General features: G+C 45.6%; 1 protein-coding gene across 1 annotated transcript in view; it reads right to left on the bottom strand.

Moving 5' to 3' along the window:
- The window catches only part of LOC126418600 (core histone macro-H2A.1-like), a 65,902-nt gene that overhangs the window by 31,590 nt on the left and 16,782 nt on the right, over window positions 1-17,530 (bottom strand). Inside the window, exons 5-7 of the mRNA XM_050085436.1 lie at window positions 1,982-2,113; window positions 1,330-1,378; window positions 411-585 (exon numbers count right to left, since the gene is read on the bottom strand). Of these exons, the coding sequence (XP_049941393.1) occupies window positions 411-585; window positions 1,330-1,378; window positions 1,982-2,113 (356 nt within the window). The remainder of the gene's footprint in view (window positions 1-410; window positions 586-1,329; window positions 1,379-1,981; window positions 2,114-17,530) is intronic.

Below are 17,530 nucleotides of genomic sequence, written 5' to 3'. Positions count from 1 at the left end.
TGGTTCATCAGAAACACCAATACCCTAGAAATTGATGTACAAGAATTCCTGAACATGCCTCATCTGACAACTCATTATGTGGAGTCATTCAGGAGAAAGTATCTGCAAGTCATTATGCTACAAATTAAGAACGGCACAGTACTGCTGAGGATGAATCACACGCCATAACACAGGATGTGCTCAAAAATATGCCAAGAACATGGAGGCATATGCAAATGTATTTACAGCATGATGGGGAACACACCAATATACTGGACACTTAATACGTAACTAAGTACTTGCACTAAAACAAATCAGATCAATTAGCATTTGATACTAGGGGGTACGGGGACTTCTAATCAACCCTGTATATGGTGTGTAGTAAGAATTAGGATCTAAAGATGAATTTTAAAAGTGTCTAAATATCTGACCTGCCACTTCCAATTGCTGGTATTGCAATTGACTTCAGGTTTTTCTGATCAGCTAATGTAAGGCAGTTCTTAACAGTCTTCTCCAACTTTTCAGTCGAGTCCACCTCATTCCATGCTGGACCGTTTACATGAATTACCCATTTTGCAGGAAAATTGTGCCCAGCACAAATGGCAGCTGAAAATAATTCAGATACAGCACAGTTTAACAACATGAAAACTAAAGTTGATGAATAACTTACAAACTTGAGGACTAATTGTTATCTGACAAACTACTTGTTTGCAAAAAGGTAACATTCAGGTAATATGCAAATCGTGGTGTTTAAAAAATAATGCACACAAAAAAGATTTACAAGTATATACATGTGCAAACAGCTACAAAATACACACTCTTAAAATAAGTAGGTTATTTGCTAAAACTGGAGCAACTGGAGCAGGCTGTTGGAAATTGGAATGTAAAAGTAATACCTTGGATAACACTCTAGCTTTTGATAATTTTGAAAGTATTCATCAGCAGTAGGTAGAGTATAGAAAACAAATAAGTAAGTTATGCAGCTGGTGGGGATGCGGCTTTCTGACTCAATCATTCTACTGATTTTGGGCTTTGAGTAACACACACACACACACACACACACACACATCCTTATAACCAATTTTACATGTTATCCTTCTTCTTCATATATGAATTTTTGAAAGACAATGTTTCAAGTGTATATTTTAATTTTTGCATCTGTCTGTTCCGTTCCAGTTGTTCCTGCTTTGATAAATGATAAAAGGCACATGTGTCTCACCTATAGCTAATATTCAATTTTATTTTTATTTATATTGCTACTACACTCCTTGTTTAGCCAGTCAAGTAAGAATTATCTTTAATGTTTCAGCCAGATATTGCTTGATTTTATGAAAATTCAAGGGTGCTTACCATTTGTTGAATCCAAGCTTCCTTGGTTTGAGCGCAACTCATGGATTTCCTGAAATGCAAATAATTACTGTTATAACGACAGTGATAGAATACACATCATTATAAAAATCTAATTGTGAAAATAACTGCTTAAATTACAATCTATAGCTTACAAATACAAAGGCTTTGCATATCTAGGGAGGCTTGTTTTTGCTCTGCTCAAACGTTTGCCCAGTAATGTACGAGCAAATATCCTACTGTTGGACATGCTATCCAACAGAGTAATAGTACTATTTCTTCTCTCTTTTGTGCAATCATGTAAGTACCATTGTCTTGAGCAGTTGCCTCTTTTACGGTGCATAGCTTGTCTCCATCATCATTTAAAGGATATTTAGAATTTTTCCACCACTATACCTCATATCCTCTCTTCTGTCTCAAGCACACATGTGCACGTGCACACCCACCCACCCACCCACCCACCCACCCACACACACACACACACACACACACACACACACAAACTCTGCATTTTCTTTTCTCCAAACCCTCCAAATTCTTCTCTTTTCACACTAAGTATTTTCTTTGATCTTCTTGAACTATTTTCTGGTCTATAACACAATACAGCACAAATCAAAATCTCATGAAGGATATTTATTTGTATATAATTTCATACCTGCATGAATTCTTTGCCTCCTTTTTTTTCTAGTGCTTGCCCAACTTCACCCATCATTGCTATAGCAGAATTGGTAGGGTGCACCAAAGCATCTGAAGAAATATTTGTTATGTCACCCTGTACAACAGTAAGCTGCAAAGAAAGAAGTCACAGTTTAGTAAAGCACTCTATAAAGGTAGAACTACACGAAAAGCTGTGTCCCAATTAATCCCTGATAACATCTGCACCTCAACAACATTTTCCAATGAAAATTTCAGTAAACTCTGAATACTGGGATATGGCAACAGAAGAATGGTGGGAGGACAGTGCTTAGTGGTTGGAAATTAGTGAAATTGTGGTATGTAATCGAATTAAGTCGGGTGATGCTGTGGGAATTAGATTAGGAAATGAGACACTTAAAAGTAGTGAAGGAGTTTTGCTATTTGGGGAGCAAAATAACTGATGATGGCCGAAGTAGAGAGGATATAAAATGTAGACTGACAATGGCAAGGAAAGCGTTTCTGAAGAAGAGAAATTTGTTGACATTGAGTATAGGTTTAAGTGTCAGGAAGTCGTTTCTGAAAGTATTTGTATGGAGTGTAGCTATGTATGGAAGTGAAACATGGACGATAAGTAGTCTGGACAAGAAGAGAATAGAAGCTTTCGAAATGTGGTGTTACAGAAGAATGCTGAAGATTAGATGGGTAGATCACATAACTAATGAAGAGGTATTGAATAGAATTGGGGAGAAGAGGAGTTTGTGGCACAACTTGACAAGAAGAAGGGACTGGTTGGTAGGACATGCTCTGAGGCATCTGGGGATAACAAATTTAGCATTGGAGGGGAGCGTGGAGGGTAAAAATCGTAGAGATGAATACACCAAGCAGATTCAGAAGGATGTAGGTTGCAGTAGGTACTGGGAGATGAAGAAGCTTGCACAGGATAGAGTAGCATGGAGAGCTGCATCAAACCAGTCTCAGGACTGAAGACCACAACAACAACAACAACAACAACAACAACATGGATACACGTTCCAAAAACTAAAATATTTAACAATTTCAAAAGCCAACAAAGGAATAATTTACAGTGAATACGATGTAAACCTACACAACCAGATGCAATAATTTAAGACGTTCTGGAATTTCTGCCCCATTACTTACAACAAACAAGCTATATAAAAGGAAATCACTATCTTAAAAAATATTTCCAGTCTCTCACTAGTGAAAATAACACTAGTGAAAATAACACTTGGACAATAAATCACTATGTACATTTTTAAAAAATTAGCCATGTGAAATGTAGGTACATATGATTAACAGTTTATAATGTAGAACTACATGCACTTGAAGCTTCATAGGAAATTTATGTATGTATGTTCAACATCTCTTCCTAAAATAATGGATTGATTTCAATCAAACTTGGTGTACTTATTACTTGCTGTCTGGAAAGAAGCACTGTGGGTGTAAGAATCACCTATCTCTCAAAGGGGTGTGGTTGAAAATGAAGCGTAATGTACTGTGTGAAAATACCCAGAATATACTCAACCAGTACTTGAGTATGAGAACATTTAACGACTTGCAACAAACTTTGCACGAAAATTTGAACCTTTACGAAATATTTTTTTCACTCACACCCACTTCAAAATAATGAAAGGAAAAACATTTATCACTTTCCCTGCAGCATCAAGCATGACATTTCAATTTATTACTTGTTTACTGCTAACTCCACTCACAACACCTTTTAAGACAGTATCCACACACGCCTTTAAATGTGTCTGCAAAATTATATCATTGTACAACATACAGCTTAGGATATTTGTGACTTTGTAAACATTGATATGCACGAAAAAACTAGCTGCTCATAAGATGGAGTACATATTACCCAGTCTATACTCAACCACTGTTTGATAGCGACAGCACTTGGTGACTTCCAACAAAATTTAAACATAACTTCAATGTTTCCTAAATTTTTTCTGGCTTACATGCAAAACATCAAATATTCAAAACATTACTCATTTGTAAATAACTCAGAAGTTTGAAGCTGACCCTTTAAAGAATTGTGGGCTTACTGTTTTCTTAGTATCTGGAAAGAAACACTGTGGGATTAAAAACCACCTACATCCCACAGGGCTTGGAAAGAAAAGGGGGCGACACTGAAGTAAAATTGAGAACACCTGGGGTAATTTCAGCTACTTCTGTTAGGTATATGACTTAAAGTTTGTATAAAAATACTGTGGGATAAGATTCCTCACTATCATCTTGTGAGATTGTGGATGAGAAGTGGAGAAAAAGTTTGAAAACAACCAGTTACTATTTCATTTTCTGTATTTAGGCGATTTGGATCACTTTTAAAAGTTTTACGAGCAATTTATCTCTTATTTGTGCTGTTCATTGTGTTAGCAGTTAGTGAGAATGAGCAAAGCAAAGGCCAGTAATTTTGTCAATGTGTCTTGGGAACAAGATTAATCTTCACGCTTGAGTACTGCATTTAACACAGTCTCTGGAACCGTATGGTGCAAAACAGCAGAGAATCTTTGTGGCCAGACTGCAGACTGGATCTGCGTCTGATGTGAGCAGCAATCCTGGGTGGTTGGTGCGGAGAAGAAAGCAGGGGGAGGGGAGGGGTAGGAGGGAAGGGGTGGGACAAGGTGTTGTGCTGCCTCTGAGAGCATGGCGGAACCTGGTGGGGCCAGGATAGAGCTGTTAGGTACAGAGTGGGAATGCTGTGCTGGGGTGGTGGTGGCAGCAACAGGTAGCAAAAAAGGGAGATGGGAAAGGAGAGAAGCAGAGAAGGGGGGATAGACAAATGGATGGTGGACTGAAGGCGTATTTAGTGCTGGACTGGGAGCACGGAATGGGATAGGGAGGCGGAGGACTGGGACTAGCGAGGGCTGAGGTCAGAAGGGTTACAAGAACGAAGCATATGTTATAGGGAGAGTTTCCACTGGCACAATTCAGAAAAGCTGGTGTTGATAAAAAGGATCCAGATGGCACAGGCTGTGAAGCAGTCACAGAAGTGAAGGACGTTGTGTTGGGCAGCACGTTCAGCAAGGCAATTCTCATGCTCACATAGAAAGCAGCGGAGTGGTTGCAACTTAGTTTGTAGATCACATGGCTGCTTCCACAGGTAGTCCTGCCTTGGTGGGATAGGTGATTATAGTGACATGACTGGAGTATGTGGTGGTGGTGGTGGTGGTGGTGGTGGTGGTGGTTGTTGGGATGTTTAAGGGGGACTAAACAGCTAAGGTCATCAGTCCCCCATTCCAAAAACAGGCGAGCAGAAAATCGGCGAAACAGGTAAAAACCAAAGGGGGGAGGAGACGCCCCCCAGGCGCTAAAAGAACACAAATGCAGCAACAAACACTACAGACAAGAAGAGTACAGAGGAACACCAGACAGAAAGGAACAGACGAAAATAAGATGGCCGGAGACTGGTTGACTGACCACAAGAACAAAAAAAAAGGGAAAGAGTCAACCATCCGACGACACACCAAAACAGCAACAAATATGGAGAGACGTGAGGACAAAAGACACAGAAAGGGAAAGGTGCAGGACCGCCCTAAATTGAACCATAAAAAGGACTGCCACGGATAAAATTTAAAACGTTGTCAGCCATGGAGGCATCGTCACATAAAACCAAAGGCAAAGCGCCCGGGAGATTAAAAGACTGCCGGAGGGTGCGCAGTCGGGGACACTCCAGCAAAATGTGGGCGACCGTCAGTCGGAACCCACACCGACACAGGGGCGGATCCTCCTGACGCAAAAGATGGCCGTGCGTCAGGTAGGTATGGCCGATGCGGAGCCGACACAGGATGACAGAGTCCCTGCGAGAAGCCCGCAGGGAGGAGCGCCACACATCGGTCGTCTCCTTGACAGCCCGCAGTTTATTCGGGGATGTCATGCCACGCCACTCAGCAGTCCACATCCCAATCACCTTACGGCGCAACACCAGCTGCTGATCGCGAGCCGCGAGGCCGATTTCCAAAGCTGGGGCGCCGGTCGCCCCTTTGGCCAGCCTGTCGACACGTTCGTTCCCCGGGATGCCAACGTGACCTGGCGTCCAAATAAAGACCACCGAACGACCAGAACGGGTAATGGCGGAAACAGACTCCTGAATAGAGGACACCAGAGGAGAAGAGGTATAGCAGCGGTCGATGGCCTGGAGGCTGCTCAGGGAGTCACTGCAGATGACGATGGACGTACCTGAGCAGGAACACATATGCTCAAGAGCGCGCAATATGGCCACCAGCTCTGCAGTAAAAATACTGCAGCCAGCCGGCAAGGAGCGCTGTTCAACATGCACAGCGTGAGCAAAAGCGTAGGCAGTGCAACCATCAACCAGGGAACCATCAGTGAAGACAGTCTCACAGCCCGAAAATGAGGCAAGGAGCGCAAGAAAACGGCGACGGAGGGCCACAGGCAGAACCGAGTCCTTGGGTCCCTGTGGCAAGTCCAGACGGACGGACGGCTGGGGCAAACACCAGGGAGGCGTAGGTGCACGGACCCGAAAGGGAGGCAGAAGAGGGAATGACCCCAGTTCCGACAGCAGGGACTGGACGCGGACAGCTATGGAAAGCCCAGACCTAGGTCGCCGTTCGGGCAGATGGAGGACTATGGCAGGGAATAGCAGGCGACGATTGGGATGGCCCGGAGAGCAATGCACGTGGACAGCATAGTCGGCGAGCAGTCGATGGCGGTGAATCCGCAGTGGGGAAACCCCGGCCTCCACCAGTAGACTATCCACGGGGCTCGTACGAAAAGCGCCAGTGGCAAGCTGAACCCCACAGTGGTGTATGGGGTCTAACAACTTCAACACTGAGGGTGATGCAGACCCATAGGCCAGGCTTCCATAATCAAGCCTGGACTGCACAAGGGCTCTGTATAATCGCAACAGCGTGCAGCGATCCGCACCCCAAGAGATGTGGCTCAGGCAGCGGAGGGCGTTGAGGTGCCGCCAGCACTTTTGCTTCAGCTGAGTAATATGAGAAACCAATGTGAGCCGGGCATCAAAGACGAGTCCTAAGAAGCGGCAAGTGTCCACCACTTCAAGCAGGTGGCCGTCGAGGGAAAGTTCAGGATGAGGGTGGACCGTCCGACGCCGGCAGAAGTGCATAACTCGAGTCTTGGCTGCAGAGAACTGAAAACCATGAGTCAGAGCCCATGATGATGCCTTGCGAACGGCGACTTGCAGCCTGCGTTCGGCAACTCCTGTAGTCGTGGAGCTAAAGGAGATGCAGAAGTCGTCGGCATACAAAGAAGGAGACACCGACGACCCCACGGCTGCAGCCAGACCATTAATGGCCACTAGAAATAAGGAGACGCTCAACACCGAGCCCTGCGGGACCCCATTTTCCTGTATATAAGATGAACTAGAGGCGGCACCCACTTGCACCCGGAAAGAGCGGTGCAATAAAAAGGTTTGAAGAAAAGCCGGGAGCTGACCACGAAGACCCCACTCATGCAACGTAGCAAGGATGTGATGCCTCCATGTGGTGTCATACGCCTTCCGCAGATCAAAAAATACAGCAACGAGATGCTGATGTCGGGCAAAGGCCGTACGGATAGCAGATTCCAGCCGCACCAAATTGTCCGCAGCAGACCGGCCCCGACGGAAGCCACCCTGGGATGGAGTGAGGAGACCGCGCGACTCAAGGACCCAACACAAACGCCGCCCCATCATACGTTCGAGCAATTTGCACAAAACGTTGGTGAGGGTAATGGGACGATAGCTGTCCACCGCCAGTGGGTCCGCACCGGGCTTCAAGATGGGGACAATAAGACCCTCTCGCCATTGCGACGGGAACACGCCCTCGCTCCAAATGCGGTTAAAGATGGTGAGGATGTGTCTCTGGCAGTCCCGGGAGAGATGCTTCAGCATCTGTGCGTGGATGGTCTGGTCCTGGTGCCGCATCAGGGCAGTCGGCGAGGGCAGCGAGGAATTCCCTCTCGCTGAAAGGAGCATTGTATTTTTCAGAACGACACGTGTGGAATGATAACGGCGTCTGCTTGGCTCGCTCCTTTAGAGAGTGAAAGGCGGGGGGATAAGTGGCAGTCGCAGAGCTCTGAGCAAAGTGCGCAGCAAGGTGTTCAGCAATGGCGGCACCGTCTGTGCAGACAGCGCCGTCCAAGGAGATCCCAGGGACACCCATAGGGGTCTGGTATCCATAAATCCGCCGGATCCGGGACCACACGAGCGAGGGGGAGACACGGGAGCCCAAGGCACGGACCACCTCGTCAATGTCACCCTGTGGGGGAGACTCAATGGTTGCAGCAGAAGTAAAAGCCCGTCAATGTCACCCTGTGGGGGAGACTCAATGGTTGCAGCAGAAGTAAAAGCCGGCCAGTCAGCCCTGTGGAGAGCCCAGCGGGGCAGGCGCCCAGAAGAATGACACTGGGGCAGTGACAAATAGATGGGAAAATGGTCACTACCACACAGGTCAGGATGCACCCTCCAGTGGAGGGATGGGACAACTCCGGGGCTGCAAAGAGAGAGATCGATGGCTGAGAACGAGCCATGGGCCACACTGAAATGCGTGGGAGCACCGGTGTTCAAGAGGCTAAGGTCGAGCTGAGCCAACACATGCTCCACGGCACAACCGCGGTCATCGGAGACAGTCCCACCCCATAGAGGGTTGTGGGCATTGAAATCACCCAGAAGCAGCAATGGTGGCGGGAACTGAGCCAGCAGCGCAGCCAAGACATATCGGGGGAGCTCCCCATCCGGAGGAATGTAAACAGAGCAAACAGTAATGGCTGGTGAGAGCTCAACCCTGGCACCGACGGCCTCTAAAGGCGTCAGAAGGGGTACTGGCGAGCTACAGACAGAGTGGTGAACAAAGAGGCAAACCCCACCTGATGCTCGTTGACAGGCAGCACGGTTCTTATAGTATCCCTGATAACCACGAAGGGCGGGGGTCTGCATTGCTGGAAACCAAGTTTCCTGCAGAGCAATGCAGAGAACAGGGGAAACTCTCAGAAGCATCCGGAGCTCAGGCAGGTGGCGGAAATAACAGCCGCAATTCCACTGGAGAATGGAAGCAGTAAGGGACTGGGAGGGCGTGAAGGCGACTAAGAGGCAGACGGCGCCTCAGAGCCAACTGCTGCCACCGGGGGAGAGTCAGCTGAGGCCATAGGAAAGGCCCCCGAGGGTTCCGTGAGGGCGAGATCCGCGGCAGAGGAGAGGATCTCCACCTCATCCCCGGAGCCAGGACTATGTACAGCAGGTGGCACTGAAACCGCCGGAACGTCCTTCTTTTTGGACACATTCCGCTCCTTCTTCTCGCGTCTGCCCTTAGGGTGAGAGGGCTGGGAGAGCTTCTCTGAAGGAGCGTCGGAGGCTGACGACGACGCAGAAGCCCTACGACCAGCAGGGGGCGGAACCTTCAGCCACTGGCTGACATCCGGCTGGGTAGGAGAAGAAACGGAGGAAGGGAGAGCCCCGAGGGACCCCTTCCACGAGAGAGGAACCGGCAGAGGCAACGCCAGTGGGGAAGGAGGGGAAGGGATCGAGCCCCCCGGTTTTTGAGCAAATGTCACTCCTGAAGTAAGCGTGGGGGGAGCGACAGAAGAGGGTTTGCCCCCAATGGCTAAGGGGGCAACAGAGGAAGGCGTGCCCCCAGACATGAGGGGGGCAGACAGAGAGGCATGGCCCTGAGGGCCCACTGAAGGCGGCACAGAGGAGGCGACAACCGCCACTCGCGAGGGCGACGATGACGTGGCTGCAGCATAAGATGTTCGAAGGGAAGCAGAATACAACCTTTCAAATTTCAGTTTTGCCTCTCGATAAGTAAGCTGGTCCAGGGTCTTAAATCCCATTATCTTCCGCTCCTTATGAAGAACGGGGCAATCCAGCGAGCATGGAGAGTGGTGCACCCCACAGTTGACACATACAGGCGGAGGCGCACATGGAGAATCGGGATGAGAGGGGCGTCCGCAATCTCGACATGCGGCGCTGGATGGGCAACGGGAGGACATGTGCCCTAACTTCCAGCACTGGAAGCACCGCATTGGGGGAGGGATGTAGGGCTTGACGTCACAACGGTAAACCATTACCTTGACTTTCTCGGGCAAGACATCACCCTCGAAGGCTAAGATAAAGGCACCGGTGGCCACCCTGTTAGTCTTGGGTCCTCGATGTACACGACGGACAAAATGCACTTCACGTCGTTCTAAGTCGGCTCTCAGCACGTCATCGGATTGTAACAATAGGTCACGATGGTAAACAATCCCCTGGACCATATTTAAGCTACTGTGGGGAGTGACAGTAACAGGGACGTCACCCAGCTTATCACACAAGAGCAACGCTCGTGACTGGGCTGGGGAAGACGTCTTAAGGAGGATGGACCCATTCCTCATTTTAGACAACCCCGCCACTTCCCCAAACTTATCCTCCAGGTGTTCCACAAAAAACAGAGGCTTCGTCATAAGAAAGGAGTCACCATCAGTCCTGCTGCAGACAAGGTATTGCGGTACATAAGGCTCCCGCTTGGCACTAGATCTACGTCCCTCCCATGGCGCAGCCAACGAGGGGAACGACTGAGGGTCATATTGCGCAGCATCAAAGTCTACTCTGCCTCGCTTAGAGACGCTGGTGGCCGTGCGACCACCAGCTTGGTGTGATTTATTGCGCTTCATTGCGTCACATCCGCCCAGATGCCACCTACTCCGAACGAGGGCTCTTCCCAAGGGCGCCACCCAGCCAAAGCAACAGGTACCTGGCCGATATCCCGTTGCCCGGAGTCCCCGTGCCCCAGACAAGATGGGCACATACTCCATGGCATGCATGGGGAGGAAACAGCTCTGGCATCTGCAGTGTGATCCCTGCATGGTCAGGGGGCTACCACCAAGAGGGTACATGACGACCCCACCACAACGGACTGGCTACCATGCTGGATTTTAGGTGTTGAAAGGGTCCACAGTTGTTGTGGGCGCTAAGAAGGGGATTGTGCACAAGACAAGAAGGAGGTAACCCAGAAGACGTTGGGTGTAAATCCTGCCACACGACAATAAGGGAACATGCAAGATGGTGGTGCATGATGGACCAATAGAAAAACACCACGTAAGGCGTCCTTCCCCAAATGGCACGCACTAACAACGGAAATTTGGAAAAAAAAAAGAGGTCAAACCCAAGAGGAGACCATCACAGAAGGCCGAAACGTTTGAGACTCCTTTTAGTCACCTCTTACGACAGGCAGGAATACCGCGGGCCTATTCTTACCCCCGAACCCGCAGGGGGAGGTGGTGGTGGTGGTGGTGGTGGCGGCGGCGGCAGATACATAGGACAGCTCTTGTGTCTATGTCTATTGCAGGGATATGAGTCATGGGGGGGAAGGGGTTGGGAGCAGTGGTAGAGTAATGACAGACAAGGATACTGTGTAGGTTTGGTGGACAGTTGAATAACACTGTAGGAGGTGTCAGGAGGGTAGGGGTAAGATATTCCTCATTTCAGGACAGGGGCGAGAAGTTTTGAAGCCCTGGTGGAGGATGTGATTCAGTTGCTCCGGTACTGGGTGGTACTGTGACACGAGGGCAGTGCTCCTTTGCGGCTGGACAGTGGGAATGTGGGAGGTGGTAGGTCACTGGAGAGACAAGGCACAGGAGATCTGTTTCTGAGCAAGACTGGGAGGGTAATGTCAGTTTGTGAAGGCAACAGTGAGACCCTTGGTATACTTGGAGAGGGACTGCTTGTGATTACAGATGCAATGACCACAGGTGGTAGGCTGTATGGCAGGGACTTCTTGATATGGATTGGTGGGGCAGCTATTGGGATGGACGAATTGTTGGTGGTTGCTAGGTTTGATTTGGACAGAGGTACTGATAAAGCCAATATTGAGCTGGTCAATGTCGAGGATGGTGACTTGTTGGTTTGAGGAGGATCAGGTGAAGCGAATGGGGGAGAAGGTGTTGAGGGTTTACAGGAATGTGGATTGGATGTCCTCACCCTTGGTACAGATCACACAGGTGTCATTAATGGATCTGAACCAGATGAGGGGTTTGTGATTCTGGACAATTGGGAAGGGTTCCTCTAAAAAGTCCATGAATAAGTTGGCATAGGATGGTGCCACGCGAGTGCCCATTTCCGTACCAAAGATTTGTTTGTAGATGATGCCTTCAAAGCAGAAGTAATGGTGGGTGAGGACATAGTTGGTCTTGGTGACCAGGAAGGAGGTTGTGGGTTTGGAGCCAGTCAGGCATTCGAAAAGGTAGTGTTCCAAAGTAGGCAGGCCATGGGCATTGGGGATGTTAGTGTACAGGGAGGTGGCATCAATGATGACAAGCACGGTGCCAGGTGATAAAGAAATAGAAACTGGGGTGATTCAGTGGAGAAAATAGTTGGGTTGAGTTGTTTGGGGGAGGAGACCCGACAGCTAGGTCATTGGTCTCATCAGATTAGGGAAGGATGGGGAAGGAAGTCGGCCGTGTCCTTTCAAAGAAACCATCCCAGAATTTGCCTGGAGCGATTTAGGGAAATCGCAGAAAACCTAAATCAGGATGGCAGGACGCGGGATTGAACCATCGTCCTCCCAAATGCGAGTCCAGTGGAGGAAATAGTTTTTTTTTTTTTTTTTTTTAATAGGAAGGTAGGCTTCAGATAATAGGCTCAAGGTGTTAGCCCATAACAGCAGATGGGTTTGTGGAGTTTAGGAAGCATGTAGAAGGTCACACTGCGGGCAGGGGTAGTAGAGAGAGAGACTCAAGGGAAAGGTTCTGGGATGGGCCTAGAATTTGAGGAGGGACTGGAGATCATGCTGGATTTCTGGGATAGGTTCACTGTGGCAAGGTGTGGAGGTGGACAAATCTGACAGCTCTAAAAGTCCCTCCACCAGATGATCCCTGCAATTCAGAACCATGGTGGTGATGCCCTTGTTGGCATGTAGGATTATAAGGTGGGATCAGTTTTTAGGTGGTGGATTGTAGTTCTTTCTGCAGATGTAAGGTTGGCTTCCCTGTTGAGGAATTTGGGGACTGATTGTGGAGCAAGGTTGGAAGTTCGGAAATTCTTGAAAATTAACAAGAGGTGATTTGGGAGCAGTGTGTGTGTGTGGGGGGGGGGGGGGGGATTGTGGTTGGATGAGGGACTGAACTGTGTCAGACAGGGTTCAATGTCGGTTTTTGATTGAGCTCTAATTGGTACGGTTGGTGGCAAAAAGTGTTTCCACTGTAGGGATTGTAAGAAGGTCTTTAGCAAGCCCAGCATGATTGCATTTGGGACAGGGACACGAGGTGGGGCCTTGGAAAGAACTAATACTTCTATGGGACTGAGTCTTTTGGAGGACAGGTTCATGACCATGTTTCATGTCTGTTTCGTTTCTGGATTCTGTATGGTGGTGACAGGAATTTTTTGGAGGTGAGCTAAATGGAGGTATGCAAGGAAGCGTTTGTTGGTTATGAGAGGATGCAAGGGAAAGACCCCTCAAACACATTCTAATTAAAATTTAATAAATTTTCTTGAGAATGAGAATCAGCATGGTTTCAAAAAGCATTGCTTGTATGAAACTCAGCTTTCCCTTTTCTCACATGATACACTGCAAACTATGAATGAAGAGCAACATGCACATTCCATATTTCTACATTTCTGCAAAGCATTGACACTGTGCCCTATTGCAGGCTGTTAAAGAAGGTGCGAGCAAATGAAATAGATTCATAGATATGTGAGTGGCCTGAAGACTTCTTAAGTTATAGAGCTCAGTATGTGCCCTCGATTGCGAGTGTTCATCAGAGACAAGGGTATCATCAGGAGTAACCCACTGGTGGATAGGTTGGACAGCGATCTACAGTTGTTTGTTGATGCTGTGGTATGCAATAAGATGCCAAAGTTGAGTGACTGTAGGAGGATACAAGATGACTTAGACAAAATTTCTAGTTGTTGTGATGTTGAATACAGCATTAGTAGTGTCATTCTTGACACAGCCATGCTAAAGATATGGTTGTACCAATGCAAAGCAACATGAAATAGAATGAGCATGTGAGGATTGTGGTAGGAAGCTGAATGGTCGACTTCAGTTTATTGGGAGGATTCTAGGAAAGTGTGGTTCACCCATAAAGGAGAGTGCACATAGGACCCTAGTGTGATATATTCTTGATTACTGCTCATGGGTTTGGGATCTGTACCAGCTCAGATTAAAGGAAGACATCAAAGCAATTCAGAGACAGGCTGTTAGATCTGTCACTGGAAGGTTCAAACAACACGCAAGTGTTATGGAGATTTGCGAACTCAAATGGAAATCCCTGGAGGGAAGATGGCATTCTTTTCAATGAACACTACTGAGAAAATTTAGAAAACCAGCATTTGAAGCTGACTGCAGAACGATTCTACTGCCTCCAATATACATTGCGCATAAGGACCATGAAGATAATATACGAGAAGTAAGGCTAATACGAATGCCTATAGCTAGTCGTCTTTCCTTGCTCTATATGCGAGCAGAACAAGAAAGGCAATGACAAGCAGTGGTATATGGGTTACCCTCTGCCACACACCATACAGTGGACTGCGGAGTATCTTTGTAGATGTAGATGCAGCTACGGAGGCTCTTGTAAACCCTAGCTTGGCTAAGCTCTTAAACCTCGTATTCAAATGAAATTACAGAGCCAGAAACATTTGGCTAAACTGCCTTGTAAACTAGAAATTTCATTTTACGACAAAATCTCAGAGCTTCTCCGAAGCTAAATGTTACACTGTACCCGCCTAAGACAGCTTCACCCCCAACCCTGAACTAATCCCAAAATATTCCCATGTCACCTATCCTGATAGGAGTTTGTTATTATCTTTCTTGTCACTTGCTGATATACTTGGTCATAAGTGACTTTCCAATTTAATCCCTGAATAGTTACAGTTCCTTCCAACTTTTTCCTTTCTTCTGTCGAGTGAAGACATCTCTTGTCCAAACAAGCATTTGTATCAGTATCCGCTATGTCTATCACAGAGACAAGATTCCACATGTTTAGGCTTGTCATTACATAAAAGAATATGAAAAGTTTACGTGATTCTTTCAGCAAATTTCTGATCAGGAGTTGTAAAAATACTTATTCTGATATATTAGAACATAATGAAACAATATCAAACCTGTTTATAATATCTTATTCTCAGCATCCAAAATCCTTAGGCCACTGGACAAAATAAAAAAATTATCACACTGTTGCATGTTAACAGACAGTGCATGGATACCAAATATGTACCTATTGCAGAGATCATAGCCCTAAAATTAATCTTTTCAGTGCCAAATATGATTCGATTGCAATGTGAAATTCCCACGCAAAGTGCCAGCCCATGACTCAATAGCAAGAACATCGCTCTTTTTCAAATAGAAGATAAATGTGAATGCAAAGTAAGTTTCAAAAAACTGGCCTGTTATAGCTTCAATTGTTACATTTAGAAGGCACAATGACATTGTGAAACAACAAATTTCAGTTTAACATGAACAATTCTGATGGTACTATAAAAAATATTTATTACGGGAAAGTTTGCCAGTTTTATACAATTCTAAATGTCTAGACTTTATGACAAATCATGTTTAGTATTCACATGACAAACGTGCACCAGTTACGTGATGAAGACAGAATTATAACTTGGAACACATTTGGAGAGTAAGGGATTTCAATATAGGAAAGTACTGTATTCCAGATAGGTTGCAACATATGTATGACAGGCTGAATAAGTTTTTAAAAAGGTTCAAATAACATGCAGGTATTATGGAGATACTGCGTGAACTCAGTGGGAATCATTGGAGGAAAGGTGTCATTCTTTTCAAGAAGCACTACTGAGAAAATTTAGAAAACGGGCATTTGAGGCTGACTGCAGAACGATTCTACTGCAGCCAACGTACATTTCATGTAAGGACCTTGAAGATAAAATTAGAGATTAGGGCTTGTATGTAGACATATAGATAGCCGTTTTTCCATTGCTCTATTCAGGAGTGGAATAGGAAAGGATATGACTCACAGTGCTACAGGATAACCTCCACCATACACCATATGGTGGCTAGTGGAGTGTGTATGTAGATGTAGATATGTTCATTTCTGTGGTTTGAGATGTTTAGGGGGAAACAAGCTCAGAATACGAATGTCTGGTGATAACATTTATCACAATATGGCGCACACACACTCATACCTATTTGTTACTTTTACTGAAAATACAATTAAAATATTTCAAATACATGCAGTGTCTACTTAAATTTGTAATCATATGTAATTATAAGTTTCAAGCATAAACACAGTGTGTCTCAAAATCAAGTGAAGAAAGAAGTGTTACTTGTTCCCTATAAAAATTTCCCAATGAAACATCTAGGAATGTACGTATTTTAATAATGTGTACTTCACTTATTATAGTAGAAAGCACTGTCTACAAATTAGAAATAAAGTTCTTACAGTTAATAGCTCAGATTTTTCATCATAAGATTTATAAAGCTCTACCATAAAATGTAAAATAGCATGGATGTTTTCATCTGATGCACTGAAAAATGCATGATATTAAACATCGATCACAACAGGGCATAAGGTAAACTGTCTTATGAGTGCTACATAAGTCATAACACAAGACGGAAGAGGTGATGGTGCTCTCATTTTCTGTAATACTTTATTATTTACAGCTCAGTTACACAAAACTATCGCTGTTCCTCCAATTGAGGACAGTTTCACTGTCAGAACTAACATATGTTGCAGACAATGGCATTTTCAGAATAGCCAGCCAAGTGTGTGAAGATATGACTTGAATCCTGGTTACTGATTTGCTGCCACTAACCCAAGAAATCTCTGATTTCCATTTTTATGTTATTGCATGACAAGACTTAAATAAATGTTCTATTTATGGCTTGTTAAGTGACCCTTCATCATTGCAGAAATAAAAAGAGTTGTAAGACATTGAAGGCTGGGACACCCCAAGGAGTTTCTGTCTCTGCACACAATGGCCTCTTTCTACACAGTGATTGAGACTTGAGACTGGTGTCTCTAAGAGTAGCTGCTTAGTGTGTAACAGAGCAAGGTGGGAGTACTCTACATGTTTTATACCACTCCTGATATTAACATTTATCTCTAAATCTCATTTTGTTACTAGCACATCTGTGAAAATATTGTAGAAAGGATAGTTCTACTTGGTAGCAGAGATGGCGAGTCACAGATAGGCACAACAAAAAGACTAAACAACTAAGCTTTTGGCCAAAAAGGCCTTCATTCGAATTAGACAATACAAACACACACACACTCATGCAAATGCAACTCACACACACGACCATCAGCAGTCTGGCCTCAGCAGCCAGAGACAGTTGTCTTGTGTGTGTGAGTTTTATTTGAATGAGTGTGTGTGTGTGTGTGTTTGAAGCTCTGTTTGGCCATTAACTTGCTTGTTTGATAGTCTTTCAGTTGTACTCATCTGCAATTCGGCATCTCTGCTATTCATGATTAGCAACTATCCATTTCATAATACTGACATCTATGACAGTTACGTAAAATTCTAATTTGTTATTTATACTTTATTTCATTAAACCTTCTTATTTGATGAACAGTTTAATGATAATATAGTATTTAGTTCACCTGGAAATATTTTTTCTAAAGAAATATCCATGATACACAATTCATA

Source organism: Schistocerca serialis, chromosome 1, assembly GCF_023864345.2.
Source record: "Schistocerca serialis cubense isolate TAMUIC-IGC-003099 chromosome 1, iqSchSeri2.2, whole genome shotgun sequence".
Taxonomy (NCBI): domain Eukaryota; kingdom Metazoa; phylum Arthropoda; class Insecta; order Orthoptera; family Acrididae; genus Schistocerca; species Schistocerca serialis.
This window is presented reverse-complemented; position numbering and strand designations above follow the sequence as displayed.